Source organism: Nannobrachium achirus, assembly GCF_963921795.1.
Source record: "Nannobrachium achirus genome assembly, chromosome: 22".
NCBI classification, from domain to species: domain Eukaryota; kingdom Metazoa; phylum Chordata; class Actinopteri; order Myctophiformes; family Myctophidae; genus Nannobrachium; species Nannobrachium achirus.
The window spans coordinates 6,509,949-6,528,388 of record NC_137829.1 but is presented as its reverse complement, the minus strand read 5'-3'; the positions used below and the strand labels follow the sequence as shown (position 1 = coordinate 6,528,388).

The window sequence follows — 18,440 nt, the reverse complement described above, 5'->3', positions numbered from 1 at the left end:
ACCATACATAAATTGCACACACAGCAAACATACATTAGTTTGAGTGGCCGGCCATGCGACACAGCACAACACCAACAATGGTTCAGTCAGGACACTCTTCGAGAATAAAAAACACTTATTACTATGATATTATGCATTGTATCTGATGGTGTGGCTCTGCTCCAGAACAAACCTGCGCCAGCATAACACAGCCTTGACTTCGAGCTCACAACCCCTATAAGGCTGAGCCTAACATAGTTATTAAATGGACATGATCATACACATGGATCCCCTTTGGACACAGCCTAAAGATATGCAGAAATGAAAGAACGTGATAATATAAATATGAACCCACATAGAGTGACAAGCAGAGAAGACCTACGCAACAACAGGAGGACTGGAGGAGAGGCCCCTAGGAGGCGGAGTTTAGCCATGGACAAACTATCATTTGTGGTAGCAGCAAGAGATCTGAGCACGTAAGAGTGAACCTCGATCTGCTTAAATAGACCACATTGTTCCGCTGAGATTTTGAGGGTATGAACGTGAGATGGGCTTGACTTCTGCTCTGCAGCATGCCCGCCTGAACTTCAATAGTATTACACGATACAGCCAGAGCTATAGGTAAAGGCATATTCACATTATCTGACTATTGGTTCCACGGAAAGCATCTCTCGCTACAGTGGTGTGGTTTAGGACTAAAATATTCTGGTGGCATCAGAATGTCGCATCACGGACAGGAAGTGAGACACACAGAGTTGGCTAAATGTTTGGTTTATCTATGCAGTTTCTCATCAAATGAGGGTTTGAGGGTTAGATCAACTACAGTGAACTAACACATGCTGCAGAATAGATTATATCATTGCTGTTGGGCAGAAACCTTTTGTCTCCATAATCCATATTTTCATGTTGTAGTTTTTTTCCCCTGCAAAATAATTTCCTACTACGTTGTCACCCAAAAAGACAATCTAACTAATGAAAGTAAAATAATAATAAGTTGGAACCATTGGAACACAGGTTATTTTTATTTTTCCATTTCCTTACAATTTTGGACAAAGGTTTCCACCCGACAGCTACGATATCAAAGATGTGATATTGAGTTACAGTGCTACTTTTAATCACCAATGGCTAGATGCAGAGGAGACTAGCATTCGTGTTATTGAACAGCCATAGGACTTGTGTGCGCAACCCTGACATGACTACACGTTACATATTACATGCTAAACAGTAAAGTATATTAACTTTAAATGGACATTGACAGATGTGAAGGCTCTCTATGGTGTATATGGTGCTGAGCAGACAGTTGACATGCATAGCAACCTGATATTAGGCTACATGCACACACATGCATGCACAGAGTGACACACAATCTCCCTGACACCCCCCATGGCCGGCATATTGATTGGGAGCAGGAGGTCTTAAAATACCTTAACCTCCCAATCCAGCTGTGCTCAGTGCAACACTCAACTCATAACATAATCCCTTCAAAAGAGTTGCACGTGCACACGTGGCTGACGTGTGCAAAACAGCTTTATACAATTAAATAACATTGGAAACCCAATGAAAAACTATACCAAACCCTCTCTCTTTCTGCTGAATAAGGGCCTGTAACGGTCATATGAACACCATACTATGCAGGTTATGTGCAGGCACAAAGACAGCTCTAAGTGGGCTGTTTATGGTCACTCCTGTAAAGAAACCTTGCCCCCTGGGGCTGCTGGTCAGGGTACTAATCTTAGAACAAGTGCGAAGGCCACTGAAACCTAAAGAGTGTGGTAGTCTAGTGATATGCAGACAGGCTGTAAAGCCAGCCCCCTGTGCCCAGAACCTTTCAAGCGAACACACACAAAAACACACAGGGGTGCTTGTATGCACACAAATATTAGATGTTGCACATGGTATGGAACAGGGAAGTTCTATTCAGTGCACAAACCCGAGTAGCCAAACTCAGAAGCCCTCGAAAGCCATACCCTTCCTTCTCACCGCCCATTCCTCTCGCTTACTCAGCCCAGAACTTCTTTTAAACCTCAACTTACCGATCCCCCTAAACCCGCACCCCATTACCAAATTATCTTTCCCCGACCACCTGTGTCATTTGAGCTGTCAAAGCCACCGTGGCAGACCAGCAGTGACTGTCCAAGTCTCTCTGACACATCTCTTTGGCCTGCTCTGCATGGCAGTGGTGTTCATGGGATGTGCTAGGTGCTGCCATCTACGGCCAAATATGGATACTGCAGTCACAGAAACCATAGGCAGTTTAAGCTCGACAATTTTCAGGACGGCAACGCCAGGCGGAGTACGGCTGCTATGACGTAATCGCCGTAGTAGTCAGAATCGTTAAGCAAACAGCCGTCGGCGACGGGGTCCGACCCCTTTTACTGAAGTCTTTGGTTCCCATGGCGACGCGTCTATACAGCAGATGTTGTAGCCACAACGTGGAAGGGGAGCTTCTGGCATTGTAGAGACGGCTGCGACGGCAGCAGGTTCATCTATCGAGTGCTAATCATTTCCGGTTACCGTTCTCGTCTGCCGTAGCCGTCGATTGCTTAAAGTCGCTACTGTGTCCACAGCTGGTACCTATTGCTAATGTATTCTCTGTATTTCATGCCTCACGTTTCACTGAGTGATGGGTATACTTTGATTGCGGATGTTTTATCTTCTCCTTGATTCTCACCTTGATGTCCAGCACCTGGCCTAAATACATGCATAAGAATAATCAATCTTCTCTGTGAAATGTATTTCCTTTCTTATTGCTATTTGAAATTTCTATATTATTGTTATTTTTTTACTCACTGTCAGTAATTAGAGCCCATGTGTTATGTGTCCTAACCATTCAGGTGTCGGGTCGCCCGATGCTTACTCAAATCTAATGTATGTACTGTAAGTATTGGTGAGTATCGTCACATTGCTCATATTTGAGCCAAGCCATTCCTACTAGTAGAGTAGTAACTACTCTCTATGTGCTCCTGTGCACACGTGTCAGTTATTCCTGGCATGAATGTGGAAGTGCTATTGGAGCTGTATGGCATTGGGTCCTGTTACATGCACACACACGTGCACACACACAGGCCAGTCTTCACCCATGTCTGCATGCATCCATGCATGTATGGTAAGTTTGTGTCAAATCGTCAAATCATGGACGTCATGAGACATCACTGAAATCTTTGGAACAAATTGTCTGTTTTGACATGCATGCGGAACAACCAGAACGTGAACCCAGGTCTGGGATACCAAATATCTGCCGCTCAACCAAATGTGATCCCATGGGAGATATTCAGCTTATGGTCATAAGCCAGGTTTACTCTGCTACCCATGCACGAGTGCATGCATGTGTATTGTATGTGCATGTGATGTACCTGCATTGTGCTTGGCCAGATACTTGTCTTTGTACTGCTTCTTCTTCTTTCCAAACCAGGTACAGCTGGCCTGCTGTTCCTGTTTGGTCTTCTCCATGGCTATACAAGCCACACGCCTAAAACACACACACACACGCACGCACGCACGCACGCACGCACGCACGCACGCACACACACACAGTTAGATGTAGAGTTCTTGTTGTTGCTGACATGGCTCAGCTTTAGGGTTGAAGGAGGAAGTTCCAATGGATTTAATGTACTTATTATTTAGTTACAAGTTCCTGCTAATAATGTTCATTGTCAAGTGATCAGGGGAGGCAATCTGGCTAATCCGGCATTGGTTACTGTCGTATGGATGATAAAGGTATGTTTCGCAACCAGCTTGTTATCTGTGCGTGTGTGTGTGTGTGTGTGTGTGCGTGTGTGTTCACTTACCACTCCTGGAGCTCTGGTGAGGGGATGAGGCCTGCTGTGCCATTCTTTGTGTTCTCCAGCTTGCCCTGCCACCAGTTGTGGTCGTCCTTGGAGATAATCTGAATGATGTCACCCACCTGGAAGCGAATGCCGGCTTCCTTGCAAGGGATGAGTTCGTCCCTGGAGGGGTCGTACTCGAACTGAGCCCTCACGTAAATCTGCGGGCGGAGGGGAGAAGGTCACAGAGGTCAGGAGGGTGAGAGACGGAAAGGCACAAGCGCAAGGGTCGTTTCGACAAAGAGAAGGCCAGAGCAAGAAAGACAGAGTAAGATGGGATGTGGGAGATAGTGTAGGTCCTGTGGGGTATGGTGAGCGCTATAGAGCTGATGCAATGACTAAGGTACGACCAGAACTCTTGGACGGCGGGGCGGGGATGTTGCACGGTTGCCAGGTTAGAGAACCGTTTCTAAGGCAGGACCGTGTCCCACGAGATGCTCACAGACACAGCTGGGCTATTAATGAGCCTCTCAACACGCTGGTAATTATGGCACAGGCATTGCTTGTATGTCTGCGACTTCAAAACAACATCAATTACCCTGCTTTATGCCACATTCAACGCCACTGTCATTTCTGGTTTCCTCTATCCTGCATCGATTGGACACCAGTCAGACTATTTGGGTGGTGTTACAGTTGATACTTTGATGACGTCTTTATTTTGCTCTGGGTGGGCTGTGTCTTACCTTGATGGACATTTTATCCTTGATTGGAGGTCTTGGTATGATCTAGGACGTGAAAGCATCACACACATCATGCAGTAAAGAGATACTGAGATCCATGTCTAGAGCAATATTGTCGTGACCTAAGGCCGGTGGGGAGGGTATCGGAGGAGTGCGGTGAGATGAACAATGGTGGTACAGTAGGAGGGATAGGTAGGTAGGAGTGCTATATCAACAGATTATGGGGACCTTAGCCAATTACACCTCTAGCATTCAGGATATGCTCTTCTGTAACTGAGACATTACAGACAGGATTAAAAACATTGGCATTTAGATCAAGCTCTGCAACTGAAAGTCGGCCAAGCTGATGAGCAGGATTGCCTGTAGACCCTTGTGCCCTCCACTGGTAGGATCTGGTAACAGTGCAAACACAACATCAACCCTTTTCAGTCTCTGCCATCCTCTGCCTGCCATTTTTTTGCTTCTAAAGAATACAAGATACTCTGATTTCAATTTAGCTTCTAAAGAATACAAGATACTCCGATTTCAATTTAGGCTTGTTGTGTGCAACTTGGGAATGAGTGCAGTTGAAGGGTGATGTTCTAACTAGGAATATATACAAGTACACAGCAGAAGTCAGAGTGTCCATTTAACACATAGTTTTAAAAAAAACTGATAATTAAATTAACACTGTGGATTTTGCTGTATAGGAGCCAGTGAGATGAAATGGAGAGACAGTTAGGGTAGGAGAGTTAAGAAAATTTATTTTGAACTGCATTGAGGTAGAAGTTGCCCATAAGTCCTGATCTAGAGTAATTTAAACCGCACTAACCATTTATCTGGAAAATAATTCCACACTAACCATTTCTCTGGAAAATAATTCATATAGTTTCTGGCAGAGGATCAGCAGGTAGGGGCAATTTCACGGCTCTCCAAATGTCAATAATGCCTGTGCCATTAGTACCATACAGACGGGAAGGGAACTGTACCGTCAAAGCTGATAAGACACCTGAGTACACTGCAGTGGTCACGGATTTTGGTCATGGTGACAATGGTGACAATTTTGCCATATTAATAAACCAACTGAACCCAAAAGACTTCATGAATTGTCCCAGGATGTTCAAAGTCTCTCATGCTCTGAAGTTGTACTGCACTAAGACTGGCCGACCACTGCGGTGACTTGTGTTTTCGGCTTTAACTTGCGGATTGTGTTTTTGTCTTTAAGGGAAAGCGTGTGGTTGTTGGTGACTACAATAAGCTGCCGCACACAGCTCAAAGCCCCAAGGCTGGGGGAGCGCAGGGCTGTGGAGGGCTTGGTGGTGGGGTATCGGGGGGTACAGAGGCTGTTGGAACTCTGGCTTCCTTTATCAAGGTTGACCGCAGACTATGTTCAAACAGACAGATAGGTCTCAAACGTCTCTGAAACGGTTTCCATTTGGCGCATACAGGGGGAGTGTTTAGGTCAGACAATCAATGAAAAACTAATTTCCTAAAACACCGGCCAAACAAAATTTCTATTGAGTTCTATCGAACTTGGGAGGTCTCAACTCCATCTTAATCTTTCTCTGTGACCAGCTCAAGCTTCATTGTATATTATAGACTCTAATGCATTTTGGAGCCGGTCCAATATCCAATAGTGTTCGTTTGAATGGAGGTCATGCCTTGGCCATCCATACTGAAAGTGCCAGCTTGGGCATCGGCTGGTGGCCATGGTCTTAAAAATCACATTGTAAATGAAGCCACGTTATTTGAATGAGGCGCTAAACTCCACCACAGATTAGCGTCAAATCTGTCAAACCAGAGGTGTGAGAAGGGAAGAGAAAAGGCGAGCACACACACACAGGGACATGTGAGTGAGTGTGTGTGCGCGTGCACTCACACACATAACACAAATAACACAATGTGCACAGGAACACAGTGCTGAATTGGGGTTCGGGGTTGTGAGAGGAGCTAATGTGCTGGGGTGGGGGGGAAAGAGAGAGAGATCTGTTATTCACCTGTCGACCTTTGGGCTGGATGGTGGACGGCAGATCCTGTGGGGTAAACCATTGACGACACAGACACAGTTTAGAGGCAGATGGCACATAGCAGAGATAAAGCAATAGGGAATAGACTAATACAAAACCACATGTTATCTGCAGAACACCAGAGAGACCCAACACAACATGCAACATTCACTGAAAAAAGAAAGAAAGAAAAAAGTACGAGAGCGAGAGAGAGAAGAGAGTAATTCTCATCTGTTACGGATCAGATCTGGTAGCTGTGGAGCGAGCAAGCAAGCACGAAGCAAGCAAAGCATCAGCATGACCACAGTGTCTGTCTGGAGCATTGGTGAGGTTAACTGAGGGGAACTGAGTAGGCAAATGTATTGTACAAGTGTTTAAGTATATATACTGTATATATACACTGTATACAGTATGTTGTATAGGAGGACACCAGAGGGTGTCCTCAGTACCCACTGGAACCACAGCAGGGCCTTGTGTTGTGTCAGTACAGGGGCACAGCACGCAGCAGGCTTGATGAGGCACACCAATTTGTTAACTGAGATATCGGACACAAGGGCTTTTAGCTTAAAAAAATAACAGATTGACAATGAGAGGGCATAGCGACACAGGAAACGACTACCTGACGAGACCCTCGATCAGCACAGTCGCAAAAGTACCAACACTGCTATAGTCATGCCTGATTTGTACTTGCTTGCGCGCAGTGCTTGTCGCACATCTGAAAATGCAATGCGTCATGGGGTTGTACTTGTTTTCAGTGTGCGACTCCGGCACGCAACTATGTATAAATCAGGCTTTAACATAAAACAGGAGAGAAAAACAAACATACATACAAACAAACAAACAACGAAACATCTAGAGAAACTGTTTGGAATGACGGACGGACATGGACAAATAGAAATATCACGGGACATCAGCATGACAAAATGAAAAGACACCATTGGAGAGACGCTCAAAATAAACTGATGGTTGTGGGTCTGTCTGGGAAGGGCAGTGTTTTATTTATTGTTGCTTTTTCTTCAAGGGGGAGGGGGCTTACCAAGATTGAACTGTTAATGCTGGAGTGGCCATTGGCAGGGGACTGTCTGTTGGTGGTAGGGGACTCTTTCTGAAATAAGACACACAGGTCAGCAACATACAAACGGCACACACACAGACGCGCGCGTGGTCACTCGCTCAGAAACATGTGGCACAGGTATACTGTACACTTACTATGTACTCACATACAGTAAATGTAATACACACGTGCTGGCTCACTTGCATGTACAAACACACACACTTACACTGGTGTGATGGTTACCCACACCAGGCATCAAAGAGAAAGCTGTCGTGCGAAATTCTAGCGAAATTCTAGATCCTTCTCAAAGTTGATGGAATGAATACATCATTCATCCCCTGAGCCTGCACATCCTTATGTCACCACAGGGGGGCAGTCGTTTAACACCACAAACAGCATCTCTCTAGTGGACAGGAACATTACTATAGGCTTCTTCATAGCACTTAAACGAAGCAGAGACGAAAATGCTCCATCGTGGTGTGAGCTTGTAGACTGGCTATCGTTGCACGACAGTGTCATACGACTTAGTATAAAATAGGTAATTTATTTATGAAAACATGTAAAAGGGTGATAGTCTGGAGATACAAGGTTTCTGCCCGACAATGACGACATAATGTCTGTGCGTATAACGTCTATATATACTTGTGTGCGCACAAAGAGCGGAGTGGCTCTTGTGTTGACCGCAGGAATCGGAGCGGGGGAAATGGGTCCGGTATCTTGGTTGTGAAATTGGTGTGCTGAATGTCTGACCCAGCCCCAGCAAAAAACACAGCAACACACACACGCACGCACACGCACACACACACACACACACACACACACACACACACACACACACACTATACTTGGTTAGGCACACATACGCGCGCTCAGTAACTGGCCGAGCAGTTAGTAACCAGATCAGGGAGTTGGGAAAACAAAGAGGGAGGGAGGAGGAACGGGAGGCGAAGAGGAAGTGGGGTTGTTACCTCACACGAAGATCCCTGTTGCGTCCTGTAGCTTGGCACTATCTTAAAAGTGATGCTGCCTCGCATCTCTCTCTGTGGACACAAAGTACACAAGACTTCATATTGTTCTTCCTTCTCAAGGTTATCCTGAGATGTCCATTCAATCATGACACAATGTACAAAAGAGAAGAGAAACTATACATGCTTGTTGTTTATTTTGTTTTTTTGTTTTTTCTGTGATTGGTTCTTACTGTGAACCTATTCTGAACTGCCATGTTACCGTACTCAGATTGTAATTAGGAACTCATTAAGCTAGCACCTCCCCCCCTCTACACAGGTGGGGATGATTACTTGTATCCTATATAAATGGATCAATGTTGAATTGTAACACTTTTTAAACCTGCTCTGAAGAAGGCTTTACGCCGAAACGCGTTAGCGTTCAGAATAAATGGAACTTAATATCTGAGCTTGTCTTGTACTTTCACTTTGGTGTGCTGCTTTTTCCACTCATGTGGATCTTTGAATTCAGTTGTACCCAGAGCTAAGCACCCACTGCCCAACTCAGTGGCAGCAATCAGAGGAAGCGCACCTGTTTTCGTCTCCTGATCTACACAAGACTTCAAGTCAGCATTTAATGCATTCATTCACTATGATCTGCAGTCACACTGTGACACAAACGCACACAACACACAAGCAAGAACACACACCAGCATCTTCTGTAGCTGCTCGACGGTCTGATTGGCCACGCTGATGCCGTTGATTTCCCTGATCTCATCTCCCACGTGCAACGTTCCTGAGAACAACAAAGAGAGGAGGAGAAATGCATCAGAGGACCAGTCAAAAGCACAGCCCTGTCCCTCATCAATCCACTCTAGGATGGGAAAAACAGCCCCGAACACTGGAATCACATTGAAAAAAATGATTCACAACAATATATTGTTGCTAATTTTTGCCTTTTTCTAGCTACACAAATTCCCCAGTTGTCTAGTATTGTCACTACTGACAGGTCCCAGAGCCTTCTATTGAGAGTTGCTTCAATGAGGGGGCAGAAAGACCGCCGGTCACGTGGTTCATGTACGCTAGAAATAGTGACAACCCCTCATAAACTCCTGCACATTCAGTAAACTGTTCGGTTCTGGGCTTTGTCACTATTCGGCTCGGGAGAACCATAGGGGAGAACTGGCCCGATGAAGTGAACAGAACCCCATGCCACCTCGTCATGGAACAAATGAACAATTTGCAGGAGCCACTGGTGCAGCTACAAAGACTGCCTTCCCCACACAGCTTCTATCCAGCTGCGACCACGTCCGATGGTGCTCCTATTGCCACGCCGGAGGCCATTCAAACCCCTGGCAATGTGGCTGTGGGAAGGAACTTGAACCCTGCGTCAACCGAGCACCTAAAGATGACTTTCTAAAGTAGCCATTAATCAGCTGTTTGATTAGCGCACAGACACGCAGCCATCGTGTCCAAGGTGTAACATCTGGCGACAAGGCCCTTGTTTTCCTGAAGACCAGTTAATGAAATCACACACTCAGAGGCAGAGGTTTACGTTGCCAAGATCTGGATGCTTAACAAGAATATGACTCTTTTCCCACTGGGTTATGAGCGGTGTGTGTGTCTCTCTCTCTCTGTGTGTGTGTCTCTCTCTCTGTGTGTGTGTGTGTGTGTGTGTGTGTGTGTGTGTGTGTGTGTGTGTGTGTGTGTGTGTGTGTGTGTGTGTGTGTGTGTGTGTGTGTGTGTGTGTGTGAGAGAGAGTTTGTCTAGCTATACTTATGGGGACTAAACGCATGTTCACACAGTCACCTGCAGGGGACCTCTGACAGTGTGGGGACAAAATAGTAGGTGTGTGTGTGCATGCACCACAGTATACAGCCGTCTTGTGTTCGAGGGAAGCATTCATTAGGGCACAACTCAATGTGGGGTCCTTGAGGGGTCCTTGAGGATGTTTTAGGGTTCCCAGCAAAATTACTGCTGGTTAGGAATCAAATAGACCCTTATGGGTCTGTGTACAAAAGGACAAAATGGACCCTTATGGGTCCCAATTGTACACGATCTTCGTTCAATTAAGATGGAGGATTTTACAGTGTTGATAAACAAGTTTATAAAACGTGGGTCCACGGCCTCATGCATTAAGGATGACTGCGTTCAGGTATCAGAGAAAAATGAAAAGCTAGAGAGAAGCCTACCTTGTCTGTGGATCATCCCTCCGTGCATTATCCTGGCCACGATGCAGTGGTTCAGATCGTTCATCTTCAGCGTAATGCCCTGCACACACATTCAGAGGGGAATTCCTGGTTAGATTTCCTAAGTGCAGAAAATCTGCTATTTTTTTAAAATGTGTGCAAATCTTTGAATGTATATATTTTTTAAAGCAGACATTTGGAACGCACATCCTTCTTTCTCTTGGTCTCTGGAACTAAATATTTTCAGATGGGGGTCCGTGGTCAAATACATATAATTCTAGGGGGTCCTTGGAGTTTGAGAACCACTGACATAGAAACATATAGGTTTAAAAAAAAAAAACTGTTCTAGAACAGTGGTTCTCAACCTGTGGGCCGGGGGTCCCCAAATTATTGTGGGGGTCCCCAGATGATTAACTTAATGTGCAATATTGTTTTCTCACTCAACAGTAAACAAACGGACATAAAGTTTAAGTGTATACTATATAGAGGGCATCTGCACATTTATAAAGTGACAATTTAAGGACTTTTTAATACCTCTAAAGTGACAAATTAAACACTGGCCAAATTGCCAAATATTAGAGGCAGAAATTGTGAAAATAGCTGATTTACATGCACACCACGCCTCGCAACGCATGTAGATCTGCTATTTTCACAATAGAACCGTGCTATACAAAATGTAATGCCTCAACTCTTAGTGTCCGTCAGGGTGAAGTTAGAATATGATTATTTTGGGGGTCGCGGCTTGAAAAGGTTGAGAACCACTGATCTAGAAGACTTTTTTTTTCAGGTCTAAATGGGTTACATCAGCTGTATCATCATCTCATCTGTTGACGAGATGATACAGCTGATTTGTGTGTGTGTTTGATGTTCTAAACGGTGCACCATGGGTTCGTCCGTGTTCTTCTGGAACTGGACCAGGCGGACTCGGGTGACGTTCTCCAGGTCCATGTCTCCGTTGGCGCTCTCCGGGGAGTCTCCGTTCAGGTAGGGGGAGGTGGGGGGCGGGGTGACCCTCAGAGCCTCGTCGCTGTACACCTCATGGGCCACCACGTCGTGGGTCTGCAGCAAGGCCTGCGCGCACACAATTCAATTCAATTTATTGGCATGAGAAAACATACGTTTACATTGCCAAAACAAGTATCACAAATACAATAAAAACTGTTGAAAATGGGGAACATATATACAGTTGGAGGGGGTACAGCATTGTGTAAACAGAGCTATGTCGCATTGTGACATTTTATATACAGGTATATACAGGGTACAAATAGCAGCATTATTTTTCTCAAAATGCATTTAAAGGTATCAGCTTTGTTTCATACTGTATGTGCAGTACTAGGTCTAGATGTCAATCCATGGTACACACACACACACACACACACACACACGCACACGCGCACACACACACACACACACACACACACACACACACACACACACAAGAAATAGTGTTGGACTAGGGATGGGACGATTTAAGCGATTTACGATAGTATCACGATAATCAAAATCCATTCGCCTCGGGCGGAACATTTGCCGCCTTGCGACGCGTTGTGAGCTTGTAGATCGGCTATTTTTTTGGCAAAGACATTTGATAGAGAGTGAAAAAAGACTATCAAGTAAGTATATTATAAGTACCTTTTAACAATCATAGAGGGTTTAAGTGGTACCAGATATGCAGCTCTCAGATCCCAGTGCATGACGGAGGACGATATCACGATGAATTAAATCTCCACGATACGATTATCGTAAGTGTTTTTTATCACAATAAACGATAATATTGTTTATCGTCCCATCCCTATGTTGGACTTTACATTCCATAGCATCAACATGCCAGGGTTACACAGCTGTCTGCTTGGATTGCTTTCTGCTGTATGTCCAGTGGTGTAATGTAACTAAGTACATTTACTCAAGTACTACTACCTAAGTACAATTTTGAGGTATTTTTTTTTACTTTACTACAGTATTTCCAATACTTCTACCAGTAGGAGCGAGATCATTTAGCGACCTACAACTGGGTTGCAACCTGGTCGGTAGTTTTCACCGACTGGGTTGCTAAATCCACCGACTGGGTTGCTAAATCTACCGACTGGGTCGCTAAATCTACCGACTGGGTCGCTAAATCCACCGACTGGGTTGCTAAATCTACCGACTGGGTCGCTAAATCCACCGACTGGGTTGCTAAATCTACCGACTGGGTTGCTAAATCTACCGACTGGGTTGCTAAATCTACCGACTGGGTCGCTAAATCTACCGACTGGGTTGCTAAATCACCGACTGGGTTGCTAAATCTACCGACTGGTCGCTAATACCGACCAGGTCGCTAATACCGACCAGGTCGCTAAATCTACCGACTGGGTTGCTAAATCACCGACTGGGTTGCTAAATCTACCGACTGGGTTGCTAAATCACCGACTGGGTTGCTAAATCTACCGACTGGGTTGCTAAATCACCGACTGGGTTGCTAAATCTACCGACTGGGTTGCTAAATCACCGACTGGGTTGCTAAATCTACCGACTGGGTTGCTAAATCTACCGACTGGGTCGCTAAATCACCGACTGGGTTGCTAAATCTACCGACTGGGTCGCTAAATCTACTGACTGGGTCGCTAAATCTACCGACTGGGTCGCTAAATCACCGACTGGGTTGCTAAATCACCGACTGGGTTGCTAAATTTACCGACTGGGTCGCTAAATCTACCGACTGGGTTGCTAAATCACCGACTGGGTTGCTAAATCTACCGACGGTTAGGGTTAGGGTTAGGGTTAGGGTTAGGGTTTGGGTTAGGGTTAGGGTTTGGGTTAGGGTTAGGGTTAGGGTTAGGGTTAGCAGCCCGGTCGGTGGATAAGCGACCCAGTCGGTAGATTTAGCGACCCAGTCGGTAGATTTAGCGACCCAGTCGGTAGATTTAGCGACCCAGTCGGTAAATTTAGCGACCCAGTCGGTAGATTTAGCAACCCAGTCGGTATATTTAGCGACCCAGTCGGTAGATTTAGCGACCCAGTCGGTGAAAACTACCGACCAGGTTGCAACCCAGTTGTAGGTCGCTAAATGATCTCGCCCTCTCTCACTTCTACTCCACTACATCTTTGAGGAAAATATTGTACATTTACTCCACTACAATTATTTGAAAACATCAGTTACTAGTTACTTTGCAGATATAAATTATTGTCTCCACCAGCCGAAGGCTGAGGGAGAGTATGTTTTCCCCTCCGTCCGTCCGTCCGTGCGTGCGTCCGTGCGTGCGTCCGTCCGTCCGTCCGTTTGTCCGTTACCAGCTAATCTCCGGCGCCGTTGGCCCGGTCGCTGCCAAACTGTGCACACACACTCCCTCGACACCAATTCAGAACCTCTGCCCCAAATATTTCACATGGGCCTGTTCTAGCGCCACCAGGAGGCCGACTTTTGCAAAACTAACCTTTGCCAGTACTCCTACAGATTTTGTCCAAAAATCACGTAAATCAGTAGACAGTATCTCTACAGTCATGTGATCGACATGGATGTGTCAGATTTTCCATATTCCATCCTGATTGGCTAAAACTGGCTTTCAAAGTTTGCAGGATTGGTCAGTTTTTAATAAAATGCCTGAAATCCTGAACGCAGTGTGCGATTTTGGTGAAATTGTGCATGCACATTCCCAATAGGCAGAGGAATAAATGCCACTTAAGAAAAATCAAATCAGCCTCATGGTGGCGCTATAACAGGCCGATTCATGTTTTCACCTATAACTCCACCGATTAGTGTCAAACTTTGCATTTTTTACATCAGCCTTTTATAGCGCCATCAGGAGGCCGACTTATGTAAAACACATTACATGCCTGACCTGGTGGAGACCTGTGCTCGGAAGAGCACTGCTTCTAGTTATATTATGTTGTGAGCTTGTAGATCTGCTATTTTCAAACATGTTAGTACTTTTACTTTTGGTACTTTACGTATATTTTGATGACAATACTTTTGTACTTTTACTCAAGTAACATTTTGAACACAGGCCTTTTACTTGTAACAGAGTATTTTTAATACAAAATACTCTTGTTACAAGTGTTAATTTCTTTTAAGTAAAAGTATCAATACTGCAATATATATATTTTTTATATTGCAGTAGCCTATTGATACTTTTACTTAAAAACAATTGAGTACTTGTTCCATCACCGTGTTCATCTAAAGCAGAACACCTTTTCAGTCCCCCCGAGCAGCCCTTTGCAGCAGTGCCTTAACAGTGTGCCTGCTGATCCCCGCTCACTCCCACTCACCAAGCTCCACTCCGCTGACACGCACTCACACACACACACACACACACACACACACACACACACACACACACACACACACACACACACACACACACACACACACACACACACACACACACACACACACACACACACACACACACACACACACACACACACACACACACACACACACGCAGCCAAACCTGAGAGGCACTTTAACAAACCAGTCGGAAACCTTTGAAAGCAGCAATCAAAGCGCAACTGCCACCAAACCGCTCTCCACCGTGTCTTGTCGTACGTGCGCGCACACATCAGTGATGCCGTTTATTCCCTGACACGCATAGTTGTCTCACACAAACACAACGCGCACACACACACACACACACACACACACACACACACACACACACACACACACACACACACACACACACACACACACACACACACACAGAGCTGATAAGAGAGGCAGAGACATGAAGGCAGTGGCAGCGTTTCTAACTCCCATGTCAAAGCACATCACCCACAGAGTGAAACTCTCATTCCAACGCAGACAGGAGGTATGTTTGTGTGTGTGTGTGTGTGTCTTAATGAGTACAGGGTTAGGGGGGTTAACTAATCCCTCCATGGTGCATATATGTCAGTGTGAGAAAAAAGGAAAGCAAAGTAGCCCATGCAAGCAAGAAAGAGTTTGAGAAAAGCGAACAATGGGTTGAGAGAAGCCAGAGATAAAAAAAAGGATAATCCACAAACGTAGGTATCAGAGACGTGCGACGATGACTTAGTCCAACTAACACAATTGCAAGCAAACTATTCATGTTTGAACGAAAAGCAAGTGTAGAGAGTGTACAAATGTAACCCAATGGACCCGTACGGTTACATCTGGTTACATATGTATACTCAGAGTTTCAAATGGATAAATTAACACTGAGGATCTTGTGGTGTAGTAGCAGTAATACTGCAGAGCGCAGATGGAAAACAGTGAAAAACGTTGGACAACTCCTCTAACAAATGAAGCAGCAATGTACTGTAGCACGATAGCAGGACACACAGACCAATAGAGCAATTGTGTAGATCAATGTTGTAGATCAACACACTGAAGTAAGTGTTAATTTGAACTCAGTATGAAAATGTTGCACACACAAAAGAAAATGTGAGGACACACACATCCTCACCATGTTCACTGGAGTGGTCGGCTGCAGTTGCGCACGCGCACGCGCACACGCACACGCACACGCACACGCACACACACACACACACACACACACACACACACACACACACACACACAGACACACACACACACACACACACACACACACAGTAAGCTCTTACGGGAGACGCAACAGAGCTAACACAGACATACTTTCCTTTCCTTGGGCGAGTGTGTGAGTCTTGGAAAGTAGCACTACATGACGGCGCCTCGATTCCTCCCTCCCTCCTTTCTTTCCTCTTCCTAGTATCCAGGGTAGGAGGGAGCCAGGCCTCTGACCCGGCACAGCACATTACATCAGACACACATGACTGACCCTGAGAGCCTGCTCTGATCCTTTCACTCCTTGAATCTAGGGCTGTCACAATTATTACATAATCGTCTAATCGTGATTATTTGACATTATCGCAATTATTTTGTCATAATCGTCATAATCGTGAATGTTGAAAAATGTCCAAAATAGTGGAAATAGCAGATCTACAAGCTCACAACGCGTCGCATCGCGACGCGTTGTGAGCTTGTAGATCGGCTATTTCCACTATCAAAGTTATTTTTTAAGTAGTAAGTTGTCAAATATGTCAGTAATTTCTTTGTACTGTATATTTAGGTTATGTGTCATATCTACCATGTACAACTTCAAAGCCTACAAGCCAAACAGAAATGTAATTATCAACGACAAAAACACAATTAAATCGTTAATCACCAATTATTTGAGTGACAATTAATCGTCATGTAAAATGTCATATCGTGACAGCCCTACTTGAATCTTGGGTTTTGATCTGAGGTTCACTTTCCTACTTGTTTAGCACTGGGACTCCCCGGCGATGACTCATCCAAGGCCTGCGGGCAATTTAGGTTACTTTCGTCACCCCGGTTCTCAGATGTGAGGACTCACTATGGGGAATGCTCCCTCCGTGAGGATAACCAAGGGAGCGTTCACTGTTGTTAGTTTTACAGAATGACATTTTTAAAAAGGGAAGTGCTTAACGAACGGGAGGTGCTGAACGTTGAGAGTACAGTGAAAAATGGAGCGAGTGGAGATAAGCGGTGACCTCGCATATTATGGTTTTCCTTGTGAACGTTTCCTGTTATATACTTGTCAAGAAGCTTCCGTTGCCTGCTGCAACATGAAGGACACACACACACACGCACGCGCGCGCGCGCACGCACGCACACACGCGCACACACACACACACACACACACACACACACACACACACACACACACACACACACACACACACACACACACACACACACACACACACACACACACACACACACACACACACACACACACACACACACACAGTCTAGACTTCATTCCTCAGCCTGTGTATGAGGCTCTGGAGAGAGGCAGTGGTGTAAACTGTAAAGTATCTAAGTAGATTGTACTTAAAGGAGAAGACCACCCATTTTCAATATTGAACTATGTCATTAATATAACTTAGAGGAGTTGTGTGGAAATAGAAAAAAAGTTCCCCCCCTTCTGTGTTGCCTAGAACCGGAGGATTGATTTTGGGGTTTGATGTCATCAAGTTGTACTTTACAATACAAACCCCAAAATCAATCCTCCAGTTCTATGCAACACAGAAGGGGGCAAACTTTTTTTCTATTTCCACACAACTCCTCTAAGATATATTAATGACATAGTTCAATATAGAATTTTGAGGTATTTGTACTTTACTTGAGTATTTCCAATATCCAATACATTTACTTCTAATCCACTACATCTCGGATCCAAATATTGTACTTTTACTCCACTACAATAATTTGAAAACTTTCTAGTTACTAGTTACTTTGAAGATATAAATATATTATAAAACATACATTAATCCACTTTTTTCAAGGGGGGAGCGCAGCGTTTGTTGTTCCACCATGTCGCCTTCAGCCTCCCAAATGGGGAGATCTGACAGAAATAAAACCTAAAAAACTATATATATATAAACAACCCTTGTCCTTCTTGGCTCCCACCATCCTTCTCCTCGCTCACTCTCTCTCTCTCTCTCTCTCCTCAGACAGAGCATGGGAGCAGAGAGAGAAAGAGCAGAGAGAGCGTACAGGTATGGTATCAGCTGCAGAGTGATTACTGAGGCCAGCGGTGTGTGTTTAATGGAAGTGTTTGTATTCCGTCTGGCCGAGTCTGGCCAAGAATGTCAGTGTCAGCAGCCCTGAACATTGCTTAGGGGCCTACTGCAGCCGTCTGAGAGCTGTGGCAACAACACAGCCCTGGATTATATGCGTGTGTATGCGTGTGCGCGTGTGTGTGCGCGTGTGTATGCGTGCGCGTGCGTGTGTGTGTGTATCATGACTGTTGGGCAGAAACCTCGCATCTCCAAGTTTAA

At 45.0% G+C, this 18,440-nt stretch overlaps 1 protein-coding gene across 4 annotated transcripts in view; it reads right to left on the bottom strand.

Annotated features, from left to right (window-relative positions):
- Positions 1-18,440, bottom strand: part of caska (calcium/calmodulin-dependent serine protein kinase a) — a 170,779-nt gene that overhangs the window by 8,797 nt on the left and 143,542 nt on the right. For 2 of the 4 annotated variants that reach the window (XM_080753417.1, XM_080753418.1), the window contains 8 exons: positions 11,538-11,726; positions 10,659-10,737; positions 9,177-9,262; positions 8,491-8,562; positions 7,505-7,573; positions 6,460-6,495; positions 3,768-3,964; positions 3,333-3,448 (listed from right to left, as the gene is read on the bottom strand). In XM_080753417.1, coding sequence (XP_080609543.1) covers positions 3,333-3,448; positions 3,768-3,964; positions 6,460-6,495; positions 7,505-7,573; positions 8,491-8,562; positions 9,177-9,262; positions 10,659-10,737; positions 11,538-11,726 — 844 coding nt within the window. The remainder of the gene's footprint in view (positions 1-3,332; positions 3,449-3,767; positions 3,965-6,459; positions 6,496-7,504; positions 7,574-8,490; positions 8,563-9,176; positions 9,263-10,658; positions 10,738-11,537; positions 11,727-18,440) is intronic. The other 2 variants (XM_080753419.1, XM_080753420.1) reach the window with 1 other exon arrangement.